The 24,314-nt window shown below is 44.0% G+C and overlaps 2 protein-coding genes across 2 annotated transcripts; both read right to left on the reverse strand.

The window, feature by feature from the left end:
- Positions 1-234: 234 nt before the first annotated feature.
- On the reverse strand, positions 235-1,285 carry LOC145879759 (trace amine-associated receptor 1-like). Its single transcript, XM_082976123.1, has one exon. It carries the CDS (start codon positions 1,283-1,285, stop codon positions 260-262), a length of 1,026 nt encoding a protein of 341 aa, XP_082832249.1. The 3' UTR covers positions 235-259.
- A 19,512-nt stretch (positions 1,286-20,797) lies between these two features.
- Positions 20,798-23,959, reverse strand: LOC106607616 (trace amine-associated receptor 1-like). Its single transcript, XM_082976164.1, has 3 exons — positions 23,773-23,959; positions 21,250-21,846; positions 20,798-21,216 (listed from the first exon to the last, which is right to left on the reverse strand). Exons 1-3 carry the CDS (start codon positions 23,957-23,959, stop codon positions 20,798-20,800), a joined length of 1,203 nt encoding a protein of 400 aa, XP_082832290.1.
- Between the last annotated feature and the right edge of the window lie 355 nt (positions 23,960-24,314).

Here is a 24,314-nt window from a genome sequence, read left to right on the forward strand (position 1 = left end):
AATTTATAGAGTCACAAGCTGGATGAAGTCATTGTTGCGTGCAATGAATATGGGACCAAAAACCTAACTTTTTACTACTTTAAAACACACATAAGTGAATTCGTCCCAAAACTTTTGGTTTACTAAAATGGGGGGGACTATGTAAAAAAAGGGCTGCAATTTCTAAACAATTCACCCGATATAGATCAAAATATCCTCAAATTAAATCACATTTCAAATCCAAAGTGCTGGAGTACAGAGCCAAAACAACTAAACATATTTATTCTGAAAACAATTGTATTTCTGAAGAGTCAGGTTGAAATATTTGACCAGAAATGATCATTCTAAATGCTCTCCTGAACCAACTGTAAAAGAAAGCATACACTATGGGATTCATATTTGAATTGAAATAGCCAATCCATATAAATGTTTCAAACAAAATGGGTGGGGTAGAGTAACTAATAAAAGGATCAATGCTGTTGATGATAAAAAAGGGTGTCCAGAATGATAGAAATACCCCCATAATGATAGCAAGTGTTTTGGTGGCCTTCATCTGTGATTTGCCTACAGAGTTCTGATTGGTTGTAAGCTGAATTGAGCGTGCCTGTCTCTGTGCTATTTGGAAAATCTTTAGGTAGATGCTAAGCATCCCTACTCCTGGGATGTAGAATGAGAGCACCAAAGACACAGTACTCGATGCTTTGTTTTGAAACAAAATACATTGTCCCTCACAGGCAACATTTTTATAGTAAAAATCCTCCACGCCCCAAGTACTGAGCTCCAGAAATACTATACCAAACACTACTATAGCAGAACCAGTCCAAATGACCAGCATCATAATCAGAACAAAGTGAACAGTTATTTTAGTTCTATAAAGGAGAGGGCGACACACTGCATAATACCGGTCAAAAGAAATAAAACACAAATTAAGAATGGATATATTGCTCAACATGATATCAGTGCTGGTGTATATTTTACAGAGTACATCTCCAAAATACCAGCAGCTTTCCAGTGAATATACCATTCTGGGAGGCATCACTAAAACCCCCAAGAGGAGGTCTGACACAGCCAGAGAGAGGATGAGGTAGTTGGTTGGGGTGTGGAGCTGTTTGAAGTGAATGATGGGGATGATTACAAGAAGGTTGCCACACACTGTGAGAACAGACATTGAGCCAAGTAAGAGATAAAGTAATACTCGTATTGTTGGAGGAACGATTGACATTTTGCAAGACCCATTCACTGATTCAAAACATAGAAGTATATTCTCAACAATATCAGCCTTGCTGAGACTGATTCCTGGTTCCATGGTCGTGGTTGAAAGAATCTTATCTGAAATATAAAAGATACATTATTGTCACATTATTACTATAGATGAAAACATCAATTACAGAATATTAGTTGGAAATTATGGTGGATGATTTAATTAAACAAATTCATATGCTGTATTTTTGTCATTTAATAAAATTTATTAAAATGTACTTTACTGTTGCTTATTCATTGGAAATATTTTCACAAATACCACAAGTGTTTTGCCATTTCAAAAGATGGTTAAGTAAAATGTTATGTTCAGTTCAGCATAGCTTACCTCTCCTCAACCATGCAGATGGTGATGCACATGTGAATCCTTTTTCTCTGGTCACAATGTGATACAAATGTGATCTTGACTCTGTGGTGCTTTTGTACCTATAGTCTATTACCATAATGATGATCACAATATAATGTTGACCAATCAAACATTACTACATAGAACTCTACGTAAACAAATCTGTGGCAGAGCACAGAATTTGATGATGTCATAGTTGTAACCACTCCCTTCAAGAGGATATGATAGTCTCTTTCATCGACCACAAGACCATCCAATCAGTTAGTTCATCACATATTTTACTATTTTTGCTTAAATTGATACAATAATTTGATTAAAGGGCTGGATTCAATCCGTATTGCCGAAGTTCCGCATTGTAGCCCAATTGACATTTAAAGGCAATGTTCCATTTTAGGGCATTATCAGGAATTACCTTTACATTTTAAGAGGGGGGGGGGGGGGTGTGTGTGTGTGGGTGTGTGTGTGTGTGTGTGTGTGTGTGTGTGTGTGTGTGTGTGTGTGTGTGTGTGTGTGTGTGTGTGTGTGCAGTTGAAGTCGGAAGTTTACATACACCTTAGTCAAATACATTTAAACTCAGTTTTTCACAATTCCTGATATTTAATCCGGTAGTAAAAATTGCCTGTCTTTGGTCAGTTAGGATCACCACTTTGTTTTAAGAATGTGAAATGTCAGAATAATAGTAGGGAGAATGATTTATTTCAGCTTTTATTTCTTTCATCACATTCTCAGTGGGTCAGAAGTTTACATACACTCAATTAGTATTTGGTAGCATTGCCTTTAAATTGTTTAACTTGGGTCACACGTTTCGGGTAGCCTTCCAAAAGCTTCCCACAATAAGTTGGGTGAATTCTTTCCCATTCCTCCTGATAGAGCTGAGTCAGGTTTGTAGGCCTCCTTGCTCGCACATGCTTTTTCAGTTCTGCCCACAAATTTTCTATGGGATTGAGGTCAGGTCTTTGTGATGGCCACTCCAATACACTGACTTTGTTGTCCTTAAGCCAATTTGCCACAACTTTGGAAATATGCTTGGGGTCATTGTCCATTTGGAAGACCCATTTGCGACCAAGCTTTAACTTCCTAACTGATGTCTTGAGATGTTGGTTCAATATATCCACATCATTTTAATAACTCATGATGCCATCTATTTTGTGAAGTGCATCAGTCCGTCTTGCAGCAAAGCACCCCACAACATGATGCTGCCACCCCCGTGCTTCACGGTTGAGATGGTGTTCTTCGGCTTATAAGCCTCCCTCTTTTTCCTTCAAACATAACGATGGTCATTATGGCCAAACAGTTATATTTTTGTTTCATCAGATCAGAGGACATTTCTCCAAAAAGTACGATCTTTGTCCCCATGTGCAGTTGCAAACCGTAGTCTGGCTTTCTTATGGCGGTTTTGGAGCAGTGGCTTCTTTCTTGCTGAGCGGCCTTTCAGGTTATGTCGATATAGGTCTCGTTTTACTGTGGATATAGATACTTTTGTACCTGTTTCCTCCAGCATCTTCACAAGGTCCTTTGCTGTTGTTCTGGGATTGATTGGCACTATTCACACTAAAGTACGTTCATCTCTAGGAGACAGAACACGTCTCCTTCCTGAGCAGTATGATGGCTGATCCCATGGTGTTTATACTTGCGTACTATTGTTTGTACAGATGAACGTGGTACCTTCAGGTGTTTGGAATTTGCTCCCAAGGATGAACCAGACTTGTGGAGGTCTACAATTTTTTTTCTGAGGTCTTGGCTTCTTTTGATTTTCCCATGATGTCAAGCATAGAGGCACTGAGTTTGAAGGTAGGCCTTGAAATACATCCACAGGTACACCTCCAATTGACTCAAATGATGTCAATTAGCCTATCAGAAGCTTCTAATGTCATGACATCATTTTCTGGAATTTTCCAAGCTGTTTAAAGGCACGGTCAACTTAGTGTATGTAAACTTCTGACCCACTGGAGTTGTGATTCAGTAAATTATACTTGAAATAATCTGTCTGTAAACAATTGTTGGAAAAATGACTTGTGTCATGCACAAAGTCAATGTCCTAACTGACTAGCCAAAACTATAGTTTGTTAACAAGAAGTTTGTGGAGTGGTTGAAAAACGACTTTTAATGACTCCAACTTAAGTGTATGTAAACTTCCGACTTCAACTGTATGTATTGTGGCAGACCAGGGGTTTTGGTCAAGACGTTTACACAGATCAGACACGGACAGAGTATGATTACCTCAGTTTCAAGGGTGTTTATTAAATAATAAATCAAAAAGAAAAGGTCTCCCTATGAGATCCTCTCCGGGATACCGTCTTCTGGGCTCTGGGTCTTGCTGTATCCTGTCGTGCACACAAACTCAACTCTCTCATTTTACCTCTGGTAACCATCTCCAACTACACGGAAGTCACCTCACTTCCCCCAGTCCTCCCCTGTGTGCTGCCCTTCTGGCAGCTTTATGGGGCTTGTACAGCTGGTGAGCAATCAGCCCTTGATTACTCACAAACTCCCCAATCAGCTCCAATTAGTCCTGGGTGGAGAGCCCGTCGAGACCTGGTATGTCCAGCCGATGGAGCCATCGCCTAGTGATGTATACTCCGTCTGTCACCAGGCCTCGACGAGTCTCCCCAAGGTGGCTGACCTGCTGTACGCCCCCCCCCCACAGCTCTGTCGGGGAGGGGACTGTCGTCAGTGCGACGTACGTCTCCCTTCTCGATAGGGTACCCAACAGGTAATACTTGAGAGTGTTTAGCGCCCACTTCACCGCTAGACACTCTTTCTCCACAATGGAGTACTTTTTCTCCCTAGGAACCAGCTTTCTGCTGATGTACATGATGGGTGCTCCTCCCCATCGTGTAACTGGGACAGAACGGCGCCTAGTCCTGTATCACACGCATCCATCTGGACCACCATCGGCACCTGGAAATCAGGCGTTACGAGGATCGGATGGGAGCACAGCGCTTCCTTCAGACAGCTGAACGCCGCTTCTGTCTCGTTCGTCCATTTCACTGTTTTCGGGAGGCGGGCCCTGGTTAGATCGGGGAGAAGCTATAGCCACAAAGTTGGGGATAAATCGGCTATAGTATCCTGCCAGTACCATGAAGGACTTGACCTGTGTCTTGGTGTGTGGAACGGGCCAGTCACGCACTGCGTGAACCTTCCTCTCCTGGGGCTTGACGTTCCCCCGTCCGATCAAATACCCCAGGTACTCCACCTCCTCAAAACCTAGTTTGCACTTCTTAGGGTTCGCAGTCAACCCGGCTTGTCTGAGCGCGTCCAGCACCACCTGGAGGCGCGTCAAGTGCTCTTCCCAACCTTGGCTGTGGATGATGATGTCATTCAAATAGGCCGCTGCGTACTGCTGGTGGGGTCGATGTCCCGACCATAACACGGCCAAGGCTGTCCTCTCGTGCCACTTCTTTAACAGGTTTTAAGTGGTAAATCTGTTGAGGTTTCCGTCTCCCCGGTTGCAGTACGCGGTAAATGACTGGTCCCATCTTCTCGACCACCTCGTATGGTCCGTACCATGTTGCCAGGAACTTACTTTCGGCCGTGGGGATTAAGACCAGCACCCTGTCTCCCACCTGGAATCTCGGGACTGGGCTCTCTGATTGTAGACCTGGGCTTGGGCGCGTTGGGCCTTCTCCATATGTTCCCTCATGATGGGCCATATGGCTGTCATCCGCACCCTCATCGTCTCCACGTGCTCTACCACGCTGCGTAATGGGGTCGGTTGGGCTTCCCACACCACCTGTTCCCGGGTCTTCTCCATTCCCAGGTGTGCCCCCAACAGGTGGGTGTGGGCCAGCTGAAGAACGGTTTCCACATACCGTCAGGGCAGCAACAATACATCACTTGTGCTGCGGCGGCTTTCAAGTTCGGGTCCTCCCACTGGACCGTCCCGAATTGTCCCCTCAGTTGGACCCCAGCGGGGGTCTCGACTGGCCCCTCGAAATCAAGGAGGGGAAGGATGGGCTCCTCCTCCAGGGGTTCCCCAGGGGGTCGGGTCCCGGTGCCCCCTTCGACTCCGGAGCCGTAGAGCCATGTTGGTTAATCGGTTGCTTCCAGGCCGCACAGGCTATTGGTCGTCCCCGCACACTTCTTCGGGTGGCTCGTACCTTCTTCCTCAACTCGTGCCGCCGTAGGGCCGCGAACAGTGGACAATCCCGTCCCACTAGGAGAGGTACCGGCAGCTCTGGCACGGCACCCACTTTCATCTGGCAGCTCCCTTGTGGCGTCACAATGGTGGTCCACACGGTAGGATACCACTTTGTGTCACCGTGAACACAGGAAATGGACATCTCCCTACCCCTTTCGGTCTCCTGGTTCAGCAGGCTCGTGGTTACAAGCGTAACCACACTTCCAGAGTCCAGTAGCGCTTCCGTGTCGTGTCCGTCAACCTTCACCGGGACCATGGGTGCAGTTGATTCGGGGTGCGCCCAACAGGAGGTGACATTGTTCACGGCGTGACCCACCTCGCCGCCGTTGCTAGCTGATGGCATCGACTCCTGTCGAGCCGGGCAATTCCAGGCAATATGCCCCCGGAATTGCCACACTGAAAACACCTCCTTTGGTCTCCATCTACCTGGGACACGGACAGAGTATGATTAGCTCTGTTTCAAGGGTGTTTATAAATAATACATAAAAAAGAAAAGGATAGGTCTCCCCCATGAGACCCTCTCTGGGATACCCTCTTCTGGGCTCCGGGTCACTGCACACTGCCCTAACCCATCCGGACAAGAGGAATACCTATGTAAGAATGCTGTTCATCGATGACAGCTCAGCATTTAACACCACAGTACCCCCCAAACTCATCATTAACCTCTATGGGCTAGGTGGGACGCTAGCGTGCCACCCGTGGTGCACTCCATCAACAGCAGGTACATTTCAAGAGCGGCAAATTTGAATCCAAATAAATGTCAAAATTCAGATTTTTCAAAAATACAACTATTTTACACCATTTGAAAGATAAACATCTCCTTAATCTAACCACGTTTTACGATTTCAAAAAGGTTTTACGGCGAAAGCATAAATTTAGAGTATGTTAGGACAGTACATTTACAAGAGTTGTGTGTAATGTTTTGTCAAGTCAAAGACAGGGTCACCAAAACCATAAAACCAGCTAAAATGATGCACTAACCTTTTACAATCTCCATCAGATGACACTCCTAGGACATTATGTTAGACAATGCATGCATTTTTAGTTCTATCAAGTTCATATTTATATCCAAAAACAGCGTTTTACTATGGCATTGATGTTGAGGAAATCGTTTTCCTCCAATAACCGGCAGTCAAGTCAGCGTCACAAATTAAATAATTAAAATTAGAAAACATTGGTAAAATATTATATTGTCATTTAAAGAATTATAGATTTACATCTCTTGAACGCAATCAACTTGCCAGATTTAAAAATAACCTTACTGGGAAATCACACTTTGCAATAATCTGAGCACTGCGCCCAGAAAAATACGCGTTGCGATACAGACTAGACGTCATGTTGGGGAGATCTAAAATCGAAAATACTATGTAAATAATCCATTACCTTTGATTCTCTTCATCAGATGTCACTTCCAGGTATCACAGGTCCATAACGAATGTAGTTTTGTTCAAAAAAGCTCATCATTTATGTCCAAAAATCTCCGTCTTGTTAGCACATGATCTAAGCCAGCCGGACTTCTCGTCATGAACGAGGGGAAAAAATATATTTCCGTTCGTTCAAACATGTCAAACGTTGTATAGCATAAATCATTAGGGCCTTTTTTAACCAGAACATGAATAATATTCAAGGTGGACGAATGCATACTCTTTTATAACGTATTGGAACGAGGGTACCCAACATGAACTCGCGCGCCAGGTGTCTAATGGGACATCATCGTTCCATGGCTCTTGTTCGGTCAGATCTCTCTCCAGAAGACTCAAAACACTTTGTAAAGGCTGGTGACATCTAGTGGAAGCAATAGGAAGTGCCAAAATATTCCTCAGCCCCTGTGTTTTTCAATGGGATAGGTTTAAAGTCAATACAACACATCAGGTATCCACTTCCTGTCAGAAAATGTCTCAGGGTTTTGCCTGCCAAATGAGTTCTGTTATACTCACAGACACCATTCAAACAGTTTTAGAAACTTTAGAGTGTTTTCTATCCATATATAATAAGTATATGCATATTCTAGTTACTGGGTAGGATTAGTAACCAGATTAAATCGGGTACATTTTTTTTATCCAGACGTGCAAATGCTGCCCCCTAGCCCTAACAGGTTAAGCTTGAGACACTGGGTCTCGACCCCGCCCTGTGCAACTGGGTCCTGGACTTTCTGACAGGCCGCCCCCAGGTGGTGAGGGTAGGAAACAACATCTCCACCACGCTGATCCTCAACACTGGGGCCCCACAAGGGTGCGTTCTCAGCCCTCTCCTGTACTCCCTGTTCACCCATGACTGCGTGGCCATGCACGCCTCCAACTCAATCATCAAGTTTGCAGACGACACTACAGTGGTAGGCTTGATTACCAACAACGACGAGATGGCCTATAAGGAGGAGATGAGGGCCCACGAAGTGTGGTGTCAGGAAAACAACCTCACACTCAACGTCAACAAAGCAAAGGAGATGATCGTGGACTTCAGGAAACAGCAGAGGGAGCACCCCCCTATCCACATCGACGGGACAGTAGTGGAGAAGGTGGAAAGTTTTAAGTTCCTTGGTGTACACATCACGGACAAACTGAAATGGTCCACCCACACAGACAGCGTGGTGAAGAAGGCGCAACTAAGCCTCTTCAACCACAGAAGGCTGAAGAGATTTGGCTTGTCACCAAAAATACTCACAAACTTTTACAGATCCACAATCGAGAGCATCCTGTCGGGCTGTATCACCGCCTGGTACGGAAACTGCTCCGGCCACAACCGTAAGGCTCTCCAGAGGGTAGTGAGGTCTGCACAACGCATCACCGGGGGCAAACTACCTGCCCTCCAGGACACCTTCACCACCCGATAACACAGGAAGGCCAAAAAGATCATCAACGACAACAACCACCCGAGCCACTGCCTGTTCACCCCGCTATCATCCAGAAGGCGAGGTCAGTACAGGTGCATCAAAGCTGGGACAGAGAGACTGAAAAACAGCTTCTAACTCAAGGCCATCAGACTGTTAAACAGCTATCACCAACACTGAGTGGCTACTGCCAACATACTGACTCAAATCTCTAGCCACTTGAATAATAAAAAATTGGATGTAATAAATGTATCACTAGTCACTTTAAACAATGCCACTTTATATAATGTTTATATACCCTACATTACTCATCTCATATGTATATACTGTACTCTATACCATCTACTGCATCTTGCCTATGCCACACGGCCATCGCTCATCCATATATTTATATGTACATATTCTTATTCATTCCTTTACAGTTGTATGTATAAGGTAGTTGTTATGACATTGTTAGATATTACTGTACGGTCAGAACTAGAAGCACAAGCATTTCGCTACACTCGCATAAATATCTGCTAACCATGTGTATGTGACCAATAAAATTTAATTTGATTTGGTGCCATCATGGGCTGGAGCCCATTCTGCCACGCCCATTGCCTGAAGTCTGCACAACCTGCCCCGGGACGTCTTCCTGGGGGCTCGGAAGATTCCCCAGACCAGGTAAGTAACTGGACCTCTGGGAGGTGTTCAGCATGGCCCAGGCCACTTCACTTCTGCCACACCGACTGCGGGATTGACCAAGGCGATGGAGACCTATGTTGGGGACTCCCTTGCTGCAGGATTTATCCGGCCTTCTTCTTCCCCCGCCGACACAGGGTTCTTCTTTGTGGAGAAGAAGTACAAGACCCTGCGCCCGTGCATCGACTACCGGGGCATCGACTACCCCAACAGGGACATCCTGGACCCAGGCCTCATCGCAGATTTTCAACTCCGACACTCGATCTTCCCCATCATCCCCTGTTTATTTACACCTGTGTTCTCTGTTTGTCCGTTGCCACTTCGTCTTGTTTGTCAACTCAACCAGCGTTTTTCTCAGCTCCTGCTTTTCCCCAGTCTCTCTTTTTCTCGCCCCCCCTTGTTTTGACCCATGTCTGTCCTGTCTCTGAGCCCGCCTGCCTGACTACTCTGCCCGTCGTGACCCTGAGCCCGCCTGCCATCCTGTACCTTTGCCCCTATATTCTGGATTCTCGACCCCTGCCTGCCTTGACCTGTCGTTGCCTGCCACTGTTGCTATAATAAACATGGTCACTTCGACAGTCTGCATCTGGGTCTTACCTAAATTCCTGATACTTTGTCAGTACTGATTTTAGACATACAGTGAGCTCCAAAGGTATTGGGACAAATTCACTTATATGTGTATTAAAGCAGTAAAAAGTTAGGTTTTTGGTCTCATATTCATAGCACGCAATGACTACATTGCTTGTGACTCTATACATTTGTTGGATGCATTTGCTGTTTTTTTTCCGGTTGTGTTTCACATTATTTTGTGCCCAATAGAAATTAATGGTAAATAATGTATTGTGTCATTTTGGAGTCACTTTTTATTGTAAATAGGAATAGAATATGTTTCTAAACATTTTTTATTTTTATTTTACCCCCTTTTCTCCCCAATTTCAGGATATCCAATTACGATCTTGTCTCATCACTGCAACTCCCCAATGGGCTTGGGAGAGGAAAAGGTCCAGTCATGAGTCCTCCAAAACATGACACGCCAAACCGCGTGGACCTAGACTTTGCGCTCTGGTACCGCTTGCCTTGCGGTAGCAGAGAGAACAGTCTATGACTTGGGTGAATGGAGTCTTTGCAATTTTTTGGACCTTCCTCTGACACTGCCTAGTATATAGGTCCTGGATGGCAGGAAGCTTGGCCCCAGTGTTGTACTGGGCCGTACGCACTACCCTCTGATTGTGCAGCTGTAGAACTTTTTAAAGTCTCCCGAGGGGGAAAAGGTGCTGTTGTGCCCTCTTCACGACTGTCTTGGTGTGTTTGGACCATGATAGTTTGTTGGTGATGTGGAAACCAAGGAACTTGAATTTCTCGACCCGCTCTACTTCTGCCCCGTCGATGTGAATGTACATTTCCTTTCTCCTTTGTCTTGCTCACATTAAGGGACAGGTCTTTGACCTCCTCCCTATAGGCTGTCTCATCATTGTCGGTGATCAGGCCTACCACTTGTTGTGTCATCAGCAAACTTAATGATAGTGTAGGAGTCGTGCTTGGCCACACAGTCGTGGGTGAACAGGGAGTACAGGAGGGGACTGAGCACGCACCCCTGAGGGCAACCGGTGTTGAGGATCAGCATGGCAGATGTGTTGTTGCCTCTCCTTACCACCTGGGGGCGGCACGTCAGGATGCCCAGGATCCAGTTGCAGAGGGAGGTGTTTAGTCCCAGGGTCCTTAGCTTAGTGATGAGCTTTGAGGGCACTATGGTGTTGAACGCTGAGCTGTAGTCATTGAACAGCATTCTCACATAGGTGTTTCTTTTGTCCAGTTGGGAATGGGCAGAATGTAGTGCGATTGATATTGCGTCATCTGTGGATCTGTTGGGGCGGTATGCGAATTGGAGTGGGTCTAGGGTTTCCGGGATGATGGTGTTGATGTGAGCCATGACCAGCCTTTCAAGCACTTCATGGCTACCGATGTGTGCTATGAGGCGGTAGTCATTTAGGCAGGTTACATTCGCATTCTTGGGCACAGGGACTATGTTCTGCTTGAAACATGTGGGTATTACAAACTCGTTCAGGTAGAGTTTGAAAATGTCAGTGAAGACACTTGCCAGTTGGTCAGCACATGCTCTGAGTACAGGCACTGGAAATTAGTCTGGCCCCGCGACCTTGTGAATGGTGACCTTTTTAAAGGTCTTGCTCACATCGGCTACGGAGAGCGTGATCACACAGTCATCCGGGAACAGCTGGTACTCTTATGCATGCTTCAGTGTTGCTTACCTCCATGCGAGCATAAAAGGCATTTAGCTCGTCTGGTAGGCTCGCGTTATCAGGAGGATAGAGTTATAGTCAGATTTGCCAAATGAAGGGCGAGGGAAAGCTTGTCTGTGTGTGGAGTAAAGGTGGTCTAGAATTTTTTTCCCTCTGGTTGCACGTGACAAGCTGGTAGAAATGAGGTATAAAGCACTGCTTCTGGATGAGCATTTAAGTGTTTGCTTATGGCCTTATACAGCTCGTTGAGTGCGGTCTTTGTGCCAGCATCGGTTTGTGGTGGTACAGTTGAAGTCGGAAGTTTACATACACTTAGGTTGGAGTCATTAAAAATCGTTTTTCAACCACTCCACAAATTTCTTGTTAACAAACTATAGTTTTGGCAAGTCGGTTAGGACATCTACTTTGTGCATGATTCAAGATGGCGTAGCAGTTTTTTTCCCGTATATATATTTTATATTTTAATATCACTTTCTATCTATGGACTGAATATACTCTCCTGCAACCCGCCTCACTCAATGCGGTACGGATCTGCTATTTTTATATTTTTACCTTTATTTAGGTCCATTTAAGAACTCATCAACTCATCAAAAACTAGCTAACTGGCTACTAGTTAACCACGGCCCGCTAGCTGTCTAAAGTACATCGGACTGTTAGCTTAAGAGGCCCATCAGACAAATTCTTTGGCCACTATACCCACCATACGGAGCCCTGCTGATCCGTCGTCTGAACCGTCGCCTGAACCGTCGCCTGAACCGGAACCCCAACAGATGCTAGCCAGCTAACTAGCTCCTAGCTAGTAGTCAGCTAGCGGTCATCAGCCACCTCTAGCACGGACAACTCTCGCCAGTCTGCACAGCGCGACTCACACCAGAGCAATTCGAATGTATTTTTCTCCATATCTCCGGATTCCTACCGCAAGCTCTGAACCTTTTTTTATTTTGAATTTTTTTTGTCACCTGGATCACCGCAGCTAGCTAGTTGCTATTCGAGTGGCCACTCCTGGCTAACGTCACTGTCCCGAAGCAAAAACCAATTAGCCTGGAGCTAGCCTTGCTAGGCCCATCTCCCGGCTAGCCAAAGAGGTCCATCAGCTACTACTTGGGCTACAATACCTCTTTTTGCCAACTGGCTTGGACCCCCGCCGACTCATCACGATGGGGTTTTCTCTGCCCGATGGGGTTTTTCTCAACTGCATCCGCCGTCGCTTCATCCCTTGAAATCCCATCCACTAGCATGCTAGCTGTGGCCTGCTAGCTGTCCAGAGCACATTGGACTGTTAGGTTAAGAGGTCCACCAGACAAATTCTTTGGCCACTATACCTATTCTGACAAATGGCCTGGTTTACCATACGGAGCCCTGCTGATCCGTCTGCCGATGTAATAGCACGAGGGGGCCACAACAGACTTTCTTCCGTCGTGACATCCCTCCAAGGCCCTTCTGTTAGCTTGCCAGCCCCGGCCCGCAAGCTGCCTGAAGCCACTCACTGTACTCCTATGATCACTCGGCTACACATGCCTCTCGCTAACATCAATATGCCTTGTCCATTGCTGTTTTGGTTAATATTTATTGCCTTATTTCACTGTAGAGCTTCTAGCCATGCTCAATACGCCTTATTTAACACTTTAGTTCCACCTACTACACATGCGGTGACATCACCTGGTTTAAAGGATATTTCTAGGGACAATATCTCTTTCATTGTCACTCTAGGCACAGGTTTACCCTCACTGTATCGACATCCTGCCATACCTTTGTCTGTACATTATGCCTTGAATCTATTCTACCATGCCCAGAAATCTGCTCCTTTTACTCTCTGTTCTGAACATACAAGATAACCAGTTATTTTAGCCTTTAGCCGTACCCTTATCCTACTCCTCCTCTGTTCCTCTGGTGATGTGGAGGTTAATCCAGGCCCTGCAGTGCCTAGCTCCACTCCCATTCCCCAGGCGCTATCATTTGCTGACTTCTGTAACCTTAAAAGCCTTGGTTTCATGCATGTTAACATTAGAAGCCTCCTCCCTAAATTTGTTTTATTCACTGCCCTAGCACACTCTGCCAACCTGGATGTCCTAGCCGTGTCTGAATCCTGGCTCAGGAAGACCACCGAAAACCCTGAAATTTCCATCCCTAACTACAACATTTTCCGACAAGATAGAACTGCCAAAGGGGGCAGTGTTTCAATCTACTGCAGAGATAGCCTGCATAGTTCTGTCTTACTATCCAGGTCTGTACCCAAACAATTCGAGCTTCTACTTTTAAAAATCCACCTTTCCAGAAACAGGTCTCTCACCATTGCCGCTTGCTATAGACCACCCTCTGCCCCCAGCTGTGCCCTGGAAACCATATGTGAACTGATTGCTAGTGCTAGTGCTGCTAGGTGACCTAAACTGGGACATGCTTAACACCCCGGCCATCCTACAATCTAAGCTTGATGCCCTCAATCTCACACAAATTGTCAATGAACCCACCAGGTACAACCCCAAATCCATAAATATGGGCACCCTCATAGATATCATCCTAACCAACTTGCCCTCCAAATACACCTCTGCTGTTTTCAACCAAGATCTCAGCGATTACTTAGAAGAATGTCAAACGCTGTTTAAAATCAATTTTTATGCTATTTTTCTCGTAAAATAGCGATAATATTCCAATCGGGCAACATTGAATTCATTCAAAGGCTGAAAGAAAAAAATTGAGAATTCTCATGAACGCGCATCTCAGTGTCACTGTCCCCAGGCTGACCACTCACAAACAGAGCTGTTGTACTTTGCCCAGAGACAGCAGACACCCCATTCCACTTTCTGGTGGCTTTAGAGTGCCAATGGGAGCCTTAGAAAGTGTCACTTTACAGCACAGATGCTGTATTTTTGATAGAGATGCAACAGAAGGACAACAAATTGTCAGACAGGGCACTTCCTGTATGGAATCTTCTCAGGTTTTGGCCTGCCATATGAGTTCTGTTATACTCACAGACACCATTCAAACAGTTTCAGAAACTTTAGAGTGTTTTCTATCCAAATCTACTAATTATATGCATATTCTAGTTTCTGGGCAGGAGTAGTAACCAGATTAAATCGGGTACGTTTTTTATCCGGCCGTGCAAATACTGCCCCCTAGCCCCAACAGGTTAACACAGTGTCCAAAGAGGGGCCAGAAGTATACAGAATGGTGTCGTCTGCATAGAGGTGGATCAGAGAATCACCAGCAGCAAGAGCAACATCATTGATGTATACAGAGAAGAGAGTCGGCCCGAGAATTGAACCCTGTGGCACACCCATAGAGACTGCCAGAGGTCCGGACAACAGGCCCTCTGATTTGACACACTGAACTCTATCTGACAAGTAGTTGGTAAACCAGGCGAGGCAATCTTTTGAGAAACCAAGGCTGTCGAGTCTGCCAATAAGAATGTGGTGATTGACAGAGTCGAAAGCCTTGGCCAGGTCAACGAATACGGCTGCACAGTAATGTCTCTTATCAATGGAGGTTATGATGTCGTTTAGGACCTTGAGCGTGGCTGAGGTGCACCCATTACCAGCTCTGAAACCAGATTGCATAGCTGAGAAGGTACGGTGGGATTCGAAATGGTCGGTAATCTGTTTGTTAACTTGGCTTTCGAAGACCTTAGAAAGACAGGGTAGGATAGATATAGGTCTGTAGCAGTTTGGGTCTAGAGTGTCTCCCCCTTTGAAGAGGGGGATGACCGCGGCAGCTTTCCAATCTTTGGGAATCTCAGACGATACGAAAGAGAGGGTGAACAGGCTGGTAATAGGGGTTGCAACAATTTCGGCAGATCATTTTAGAAAGAGAGGGTCCAGATTGTCTAGCCCGGCTGATTTGTATGGGTCCAGATTTTGCAGCTCTTTCAGAACATCAGCTATCTGGATTTGGGTAAAGGAGAAATGGTGGGGGCTTCGGCGGGTTGCTGTGGAGGGTGCCGAGCAGTTGACCGGGGTAGGGGTAGCCAGGTGGAAAGCATGGCCAGCCGTTGAGAAATGCTTATTGAAATTTTCAATTATAGTGGATTTATCGGTGGTAACAGTGTTTCCTAGCCTCAGAGCAGTGGGCAGCTGGGAGGAGGTGCTCTTATTCTCCATGGACTTTGCAGTGTCCCAGAACGTTTTTGAGTTAGTACAACAGGATGCAAATTTCTGTTTGAAAAAGCTAGCCTTAGCTTTTCTAACTGCCTGTGTAATTTTGTTTCTAACTTCCCTGAAAGTTGCATATCACGGGGGCTATTCGATGCTAATGCAGAACGCCACAGGATGTTTTTGTGCTGGTCAAGGGCAGACAGGTCTGGAGTGAACCAAGGACTATATCTATTCCTAGTTCTACATTTTTTGAGTGGGGCATGCTTATTTAAGATGGTGAGGAAGGCACTTTTAAATAATAGCCAGGCATCATCTACTGACGGGATGAGGTCAATGTCATTCCAGGATACCCCGGCCAGGTTGATTAGAAAGGCCTGCTCGCAAAAGTGTTTTAGGGAGCGTTTGACAGTGATGAGGGGTGGTCGTTTGGTCGCAGACCCATTACGGATGCAGGCAATGAGGCAGTGATCGCTGAGATCTTGATTGAAAACAGCAGAAGTGTATTTGGAGGGCGAGTTAGTTAGGATGACATCTATGAGGGTGCCCGTGTTTACGGATTTGGGGTTGTACCTGGTAGGTTCATTGATAATTTGTGTGAGATTGAGTGCATCAAGCTTAGATTGTAGGATGGCCGGGGTGTTAAGCATGTCCCAGTTTAGGTCACCTAGTAGCATGAGCTCAGAAGATAGATGGGGGGCAATCAGTTCACATATGGTATTGAGGGCACAGCTGGGGGCAGAGGGAGGTCTATAGCAAGCGGCAACAGTGAGAGACTTGTTTCTGGAAAGGTGAATTTTTAGAAGTAGAAGCTCGAATTGTTTGGGTACAGACTTGGATAGTAATACAGAACTCTGCAGGCTATCGTTGCAGTAGATTGCAACACCGCCCCCTTTGGCAGTTCTATCTTGGCGGAAAATGTTATAGTTAGCGATGGAGATTTCAGGGTTTTTGGTGGTTTTCCTAAGCCAGGATTCAGACACGGCTAAGACGAGTGTGCTAAAGCAGTGAGTAAAACAAACTTAGGGAGTAGGCTTCTAATGTTAACATGCATGAAACCAAGGCTTTTACGGTTACAGAAGTCAACAAATGAGAGCACCCGGGGAGTGGGAGTGGAGCTAGGCACTGCAGGACCTGGAATAACCTCCACATCACCAGAGGAACAGAGGATAAGGGTACGGCTAAAGGCTATACGAACTGGCCATCTAGCATGTTTGGAACAGAGAGTAAAAGGAGCAGGTTTCTGGGCACGATAGCATAGATTCAAGGCATAGTGTACAGACAAAGGTAAGGTAGGATGTGAGTACATTGGAGGTAAACCTAGGCAGTGAGTAATGATGAGAGAGATATAGTCTCTTGAGACGTTTAAACCAGGTGATGTCATCGCATATGTAGGAGGTGGAACAACATGGTTGGTTAAGGCATATTGAGCAGGGCTAGAGGCTCTACAGTGAAATAAGACAGTAATCACTAACCAGGACAGTAATGGACGAGGCATATTGATATTAGAGAGAGGCATGCGTAGCCAAGTGAACATATGGGTCCAGTGATTGGTTGGGCTGACTGGGGACACGGCGATTCAGACAGCGGGGTTCCGTGCCCCGTACCGGCAGTAAAAGGGGTCCGGATATTGTAGCCCAGGAGTGGGCTTCGGTGGTAGCACAGGAGCCCTGGCTGAGCTAGCTTCAGGCTAATTGGTGCTTGCTTCGGGATGGAAACGCTAGCCAGGAGTAGTCACCCGGGATTGCGGTTAGCTGGTTGCGAAGATCCATTTGAAAATTGAGGTTGTTGGTCAGTTTCTTTCCTAGCAGCTTGGTACTTTGTAGCATTATTTATTAAGCTTTATATAACAAAATTCCCTAGAGATTATTGTCTTTTACTTTTAGCGTTCAGAAGTAGGTTCAGACTGAACTTTACTCACTCAGTGTGGTTGCGGATGGTATTTCCAGATTCCGCTGCGTGTCTTCTGCAGGTTTTGGTTTGTTAGAAGTTTTTTTCTTGTTAGTCCTTGGTAGAAATAGTCAATTCGGGCAATTATGTCCAAATTCAAGGTGTTAGGTATGGAATTGTGATTTGGATTGAAGATTTTGATGTTAGTATCCTGTATAAGTCCTGGCGAAAAAATTCAAGTTTATCTCCATTTATCCAACTCTAATTCTATATTTTTTCAGGAGAACTCAGGAGCCCATGCTCTCTGTGTGTGTGTCTCTCTCTCTCTTTCAGCTATAACCGTATGTCATGCTCTATAAAGGGTTCATAAATGTGGCATAACTGTGTGACATAACCACCAATGTCAAATGTGATATAACCCACTATGTCAAATATGACAAACGTGTTTTATAAAGGGCGGCGTAAGCACCGCTTAATAAAGGCTTTATAAATCATATTAAATTGTGTTCACAACAATGCTTAAACCACATCAGGGGGAGGACTTTTGAGGTCTGTGAAAAATCTAAGAAACTTAGATTTTTGAGTCTAGGTGCCCTTTATTTCATAGGGCATGCCCTTGCACTGGTTACCAGTGTTTTTGTAGCACAACAAGTGCACGTGATGAGTTCGCAAATCAAATGCCCACCTGTGGTGACACTGGACAGTTTAAAACGAGTAAGTTCAAATGTATTTATTGTCATTTAATGTGTTTGTAGCAGTTAAGTGTTGAGTTAAATTACATAGCTGCTGTACCTCAATTGTTATTTCAAATAATTTCAGTGACTTCACAGCAATTGCTTGCTACGTAAGCTAGCTAACAAAATGTTTGTAGCTAGTAGGCTCAGCTAAATTAAAATCCCCCAAGATACACCGACAGAGGAATACAATTGTACGAATCAAATGGAGTTTCCAATCTCCCCTACAGAAATGCCCTTATCCAGATGGTGTGACAAAGGCATTTCCTAACAGACCTGCTAATTTTGTTTGTTGTTACTTTAAGGTTGGAATCAACATGTAGTACCTCCAGCAGGCAGAGAGTTAAGAACCATTCGTCCGCCAGCTCAGAAACAAGCTACACTGATAACATCCCTGTGTAATGTTCAATGTAATTGCATTGCTGGACTTTTTTAAACTGAATGTATTTGTATTGTTTTAAGAATGTTAAAATAAAAGGACGTGTTAGTTATTAGTTATAATTCCCTGAGTGTTAATACATTTGTTTTTACATCATTAAGCCTTTATGTGTAATGAATGACCAAAGGTGTCTGACTTTATAGTAAGTACAGAGTCATATGATATAAGGCATTTATGTATGTGTTATAAAATACCAAAGGGGTCTGACTTTAAAGTAAGTGCAGCGTCATGTGATGTACAGTGTTTATGGATGTGTTATGAATTATCAAATGTGTCTCACTTCAAATGAAGTGTTACAGGTCACTACATGAAGTGTCAACGAATAGGTTATTGACGTTCTACTGATTTATGAAGGTCCTCTCATCATACACAGGTTACTGTAGGGTGGTAACGAGATTAGTAACGTGTAACGTCATGACTTTACTTTAGAGCGCGTGCCATCCTTCAGCCCAACATGTCACCCTTTATAAAGCACATGTTTATATCATATTCGGCATAGTGGGTTATGTCACATTTGACATTGGTGTTTATGTCACACAGTTACGAACCCTTTAAAAAGCATGACATATGGTTATAGATGCTTTGTAGCTCATTTATGTAGTGCTTTTGAAGGCTTTCTAACCTGAACGTAATTTAAAGCGGGACCAAACATTTGATTTTGAAACACTTCAGGTGTTCACGTGAAATTCATGCGGTTTTCTGTAAGGGGTATATCAGCCTTCATATTGGTATTTGAACCTCATTACGATCTTACGAACAGACTGCAGAGTTCTGTACTTGTTCGTTATGTGCTCTTGAATAAAAATGTATGTTGAATTTTTTAAAATAAAAATACAATAAAACTCATACTGTATGAAATCATAGTGGAATGAGTTATCCATCTTGATAATATTTTTCTCTACAAAACTGACAGGTGCTCTACTGAAGAAGTAAAAAAATGGAAAGTGGGAAAACAAATAGATACAGTAAAGGCCTTGTACATGCCTGGAGTATTTAAAATGCATTTGAATGTACCATTTCACGTTGCCATCCTTCCTGAGAAGCCTGGGCTTCAGAGGCTAAATGTACCATATCTTGTTTGCATCTCAGATACAGATGGAAAACACAGGGCCAAGTAAACATAAAAGGAAAGAATCAATGTATATAGCATATGACTTATTTGTTATCACATTACAACCTACATTATGTGCCAGTTTCACAGTTCCAGATTAATATGTATAGTACCAGTCAAAAGTTTGGACACACCTACACATTCCAGGGTTTTTCTTTATTTTTACTATTTTCTACATTGTAGAATAACAGTAAAGATATCAAAACTATGAAATAACACATCAGCAATAATTTAGTAACCAAAAATGTGTTCCAAATCAAAATATAGGCACATCAGGCAAAGGGTGGCTACTTTGAAGAATTTCAAATATAAAATATATTTTGATTTGTTTAACACTTTTTTGGTTACTATAGGATTCCATATGTGTTATTTCTTAGTTTTGATGTCTTCCCTTTTCTACAATGTAGAAAATAGTAAAAATAAAGAAAAACCCTTGAATGAATAGGTGTGTCCAAACTTTTGACTGGTACTGTATATTGTGTGCATACTGTTGGTCAGTTGTTATGAGATGGAGGAAAATTAAGGGATATACAGTATCATGTGAAGTATAAAGTAGGATCTTCAAAAAATACAGACAAAAAATCTTTATTTCAATAATATCACCTAAGTGCAAACATGTTTTCACCATGTCATTTAGACAACATAATTTATTCAGCTGGAGTTACAAAACAATTAATACAAAACTGAAAGGATACTACATCCATAGAGATCCTATAAAAATATACTTTGTGTGTATATTATTTACCATTAATACATTATATATTATTTACCATTAAATTCTATTTATTTAATTTATAGAGTCACAAGCTGGATGAAGTCATTGTTGCGTGCAATGAATATGGGACCAAAAACCTAACTTTTTACTACTTTAAAACACACATAAGTGAATTCGTCCCAAAACTTTTGGTTTACTAAAATGGGGGGGGACTATGTAAAAAAAGGGCTGCAATTTTTAAACAATTCACCCGATATAGATCAAAATATCCTCAAATTAAATCACATTTCAAATCCAAAGTGCTGGAGTACAGAGCCAAAACAACTAAACATATTTATTCTGAAAACAATTGTATTTCTGAAGAGTCAGGTTGAAATATTTGACCAGAAATGATAATTCTAAACGCTCTCCTGAACCAACTGTAAAAGAATGCATACACCATGGGATTAATAGTTGAATTCAAATAGCCAATCCATATAAGTGTTTCAAACAAAACGGGTGGTGTAGAGTAACTAATAAAAGGATCAATGCAGTTGATGACAAAAAAGGGTGTCCAGAATGATAGAAATACCCCCATAATGATAGCAAGTGTTTTGGTGGCCTTCCTCTGTGATTTGCCTACAGAGTTCTGATTGGTTGTAAGCTGAATTGAGCGTGCCTGTCTCTGTGCTATTTGGAAAATCTTTAGGTAGATGCTAAGCATCCCTACTCCTGGGATGTAGAATGAGAGCACCAAAGACACAGTACTCGATGCTTTGTTTTGAAACAAAATACATTGTCCCTCACAGGCAACATTTTTATAGTAAAAATCCTCCACGCCCCAAGTACTGAGCTCCAGAAATACTATACCAAACACTACTATAGCAGAACCAGTCCAAATGACCAGCATCATAATCAGAACAAAGTGAACAGTTATTTTAGTTCTATAAAGGAGAGGGCGACACACTGCATAATACCGGTCAAAAGAAATAAAACACAAATTAAGAATGGATATATTGCTCAACATGATATCAGTGCTGGTGTATATTTTACAGAGTAAATCTCCAAAATACCAGCAGCTTTCCGCTGAATATACCATTCTGGGAGGCATCACTAAAACCCCCAAGAGGAGGTCTGACACAGCCAGAGAGAGGATGAGGTAGTTGGTTGGGGTGTGGAGCTGTTTGAAGTGAATGATGGGGATGATTACAAGAAGGTTGCCACACACTGTGAGAACAGACATTGAGCCAAGTAAGAGATAAAGTAATACTCGTATTGTTGGAGGAAAGTTTGACATTTTGCAAGACCCATTCACTGATTCAAAACATAGAAGTATATTCTCAACAATATCAGCCTTGCTGAGACTGATTCCTGGTTCCATGGTCGTGGTTGAAAGAATCTTATCTGAAATATAAAAGATACATTATTGTCACATTATTACTATAGATGAAAACATCAATTACAGAATATTAGTTGGAAATTATGGTGGATGATTTAATTAAACAAATTCAAATGCTGTATTTTTGTCATTTAATAAAATTTATTAAAATGTACTTTACTGTTGCTTATTCATTGGAAATATTTTCACAAATACCACAAGTGTTTTGCCATTTCAAAAGATGGTTAAGTAAAATGTTATGTTCAGTTCAGCATAGCTTACCTCTCCTCAACCATGCAGATGGTGATGTTTCACATGTGAATCCTTTTTCTCTGGTCACAATGTGATACAAATGTGATCTTGACTCTGTGGTGCTTTTGTACCTATAGTCTATTACCATAATGATGATCACAATATAATGTTGACCAATCAAACATTACTACATAGAACTCTACGTAAACAAATCTGTGGCAGAGCACAGAATTTGATGATGTCATAGTTGTAACCACTCCCTTCAAGAGGATATGATAGTCTCTTTCATCGACCACAAGACCATCCAATCAGTTAGTTCATCACATATTTTACTATTTTTGCTTAAATTGATACAATAATTTGATTAAAGGGCTGGATTCAATCCGTATTGCCGAAGTTCCGCATTGTAGCCCAATTGACATTTAAAGGCAATGTTCCATTTTAGGGCATTATCAGGAATTACCTTTACATTTTAAGAGTGTGTGGTGTGTGTGTGTGTGTGTGTGTGTGTGTGTGTGTGTGTGTGTGTGTGTGTGTGTGTGTGTGTGTGTGTGTGTGTGTGTGTGTGTGTGTGTGTGTGTGTGTGTGTGTGTGTGTGTGTGTGCAGTTGAAGTCGGAAGTTTACATACACCTTAGTCAAATACATTTAAACTCAGTTTTTCACAATTCCTGATATTTAATCCGGTAGTAAAAATTGCCTGTCTTTGGTCAGTTAGGATCACCACTTTGTTTTAAGAATGTGAAATGTCAGAATAATAGTAGGGAGACAAGAGAAATACTCCAGATGTGACTGACCCTAGCCCCCCGACACATAAACTACTGCAGCATAAATACTGAAGGCTGAGACAGGAGGGGTCAGGAGACACTGTGGCCCCATCCGATGAAACCCCCGGACAGGGCCAAACAGGTAGGATATAACCCCACCCACTTTGCCAATGCACAGCCTCCACACCACTGGAGGGATATCTCCAACCACCAACATACCATCCCGGGACAAGGCCGAGTATAGCCCACAAAGATCTCCGCCACGGCACAGCCCAAGGGGGGCACCAACCCAGACAGGAAGACCACGTCAGTGACTCAACCCACTCAAGTGACGCACCCCTCCCAGGGACGGCATGGAAGAACACCAGTAAGCCAGTGACTCAGCCCCCGTAATAGGGGTAGAGGCAGAGAATCCCAGTGGAAAGAGGGGAAACCGGCCAGGCAGAGACAGCAAGGGCGGTTCGTTGCTCCAGCCTTTCCGTTCACCTTCACACCCCTGGGCCAGACTACACTTAATCATAGGACCTACTGAAGAGATGTGTCTTCAGTAAAGACTTAAAGGTTGAGACTGAGTCTGCGTCTCTCACATGGGTAGGCAGACTATTCCATAAAAATGGAGCTCTATAGGAGAAAGCCCTGCCTCCAGCTGTTTGCTTAGAAATTCTAGGGACAATTAGGAGGCCCGCGTCTTGTGACCGTAGCGTACGTGTAGGTATGTAGGGCAGGACCAAATCGGATTGAGAACATTAGGTGGGTTAGTAGCTGGTCCCAGTTCTTCCCGTCCTGCTCGATGACCTTCCGTAGTATCTGTTTGAGCGTTTTATTAAAGCGCTCGGCGAGCCCATCCGTCTGCGGGTGAAACATGGAGGTCGGGATCTGCTTGATCTGCAGGAGGGCACACAACTCTTTCATGAGGCAGGACATAAACTCCGTACCTTGGTCTGTCAAGATCTCGTTTGGGATGCCCACCCGGCTAAAGAGGTGGAACAGCTCCTGGGCGATACCCTTGGATACCGCCGCTCGTAGTGGAATGGCCTCAGGATACCGGCTGGCATAATCTACCATCACCAGGATGTACCGGTGTCCTCGTGCTGTTTTTACCAGGGGTCTCACTATGTCCATGGCGATGCGTTCAAAGAGCACCCCGATGATTGGTAGGGGGACCAATGGGCTTCAGAAGTGGGCTTTTGGGGCCGTGAGTTGACACTCCGGGCAGCTGCAACAGTAGTCTTCCACGGCCCTCCTCATCCCGGGCCAGTGGAACTGTTGAACTGTCTTCTCCATTCCCAGGTGCGACACCAACAGGTGGATGTGGGCCAGCTGAAGAACGGTTCCCACATACCGTCGGGGCAACAACAATACCTCTCGAAGTTCCCCCTGCTGGCGTGACACCTGATACAAAAGGTTATTCTTTATTTTAGAAATGGGGATATCGCCAGTCACTCACCCCTGGAAGTAGCTGTCCATCCACCGCTAT

Source organism: Salmo salar, chromosome 06, assembly GCF_965601325.2.
Source record: "Salmo salar chromosome 06, fSalSal1, whole genome shotgun sequence".
Lineage (NCBI taxonomy): Eukaryota > Metazoa > Chordata > Actinopteri > Salmoniformes > Salmonidae > Salmo > Salmo salar.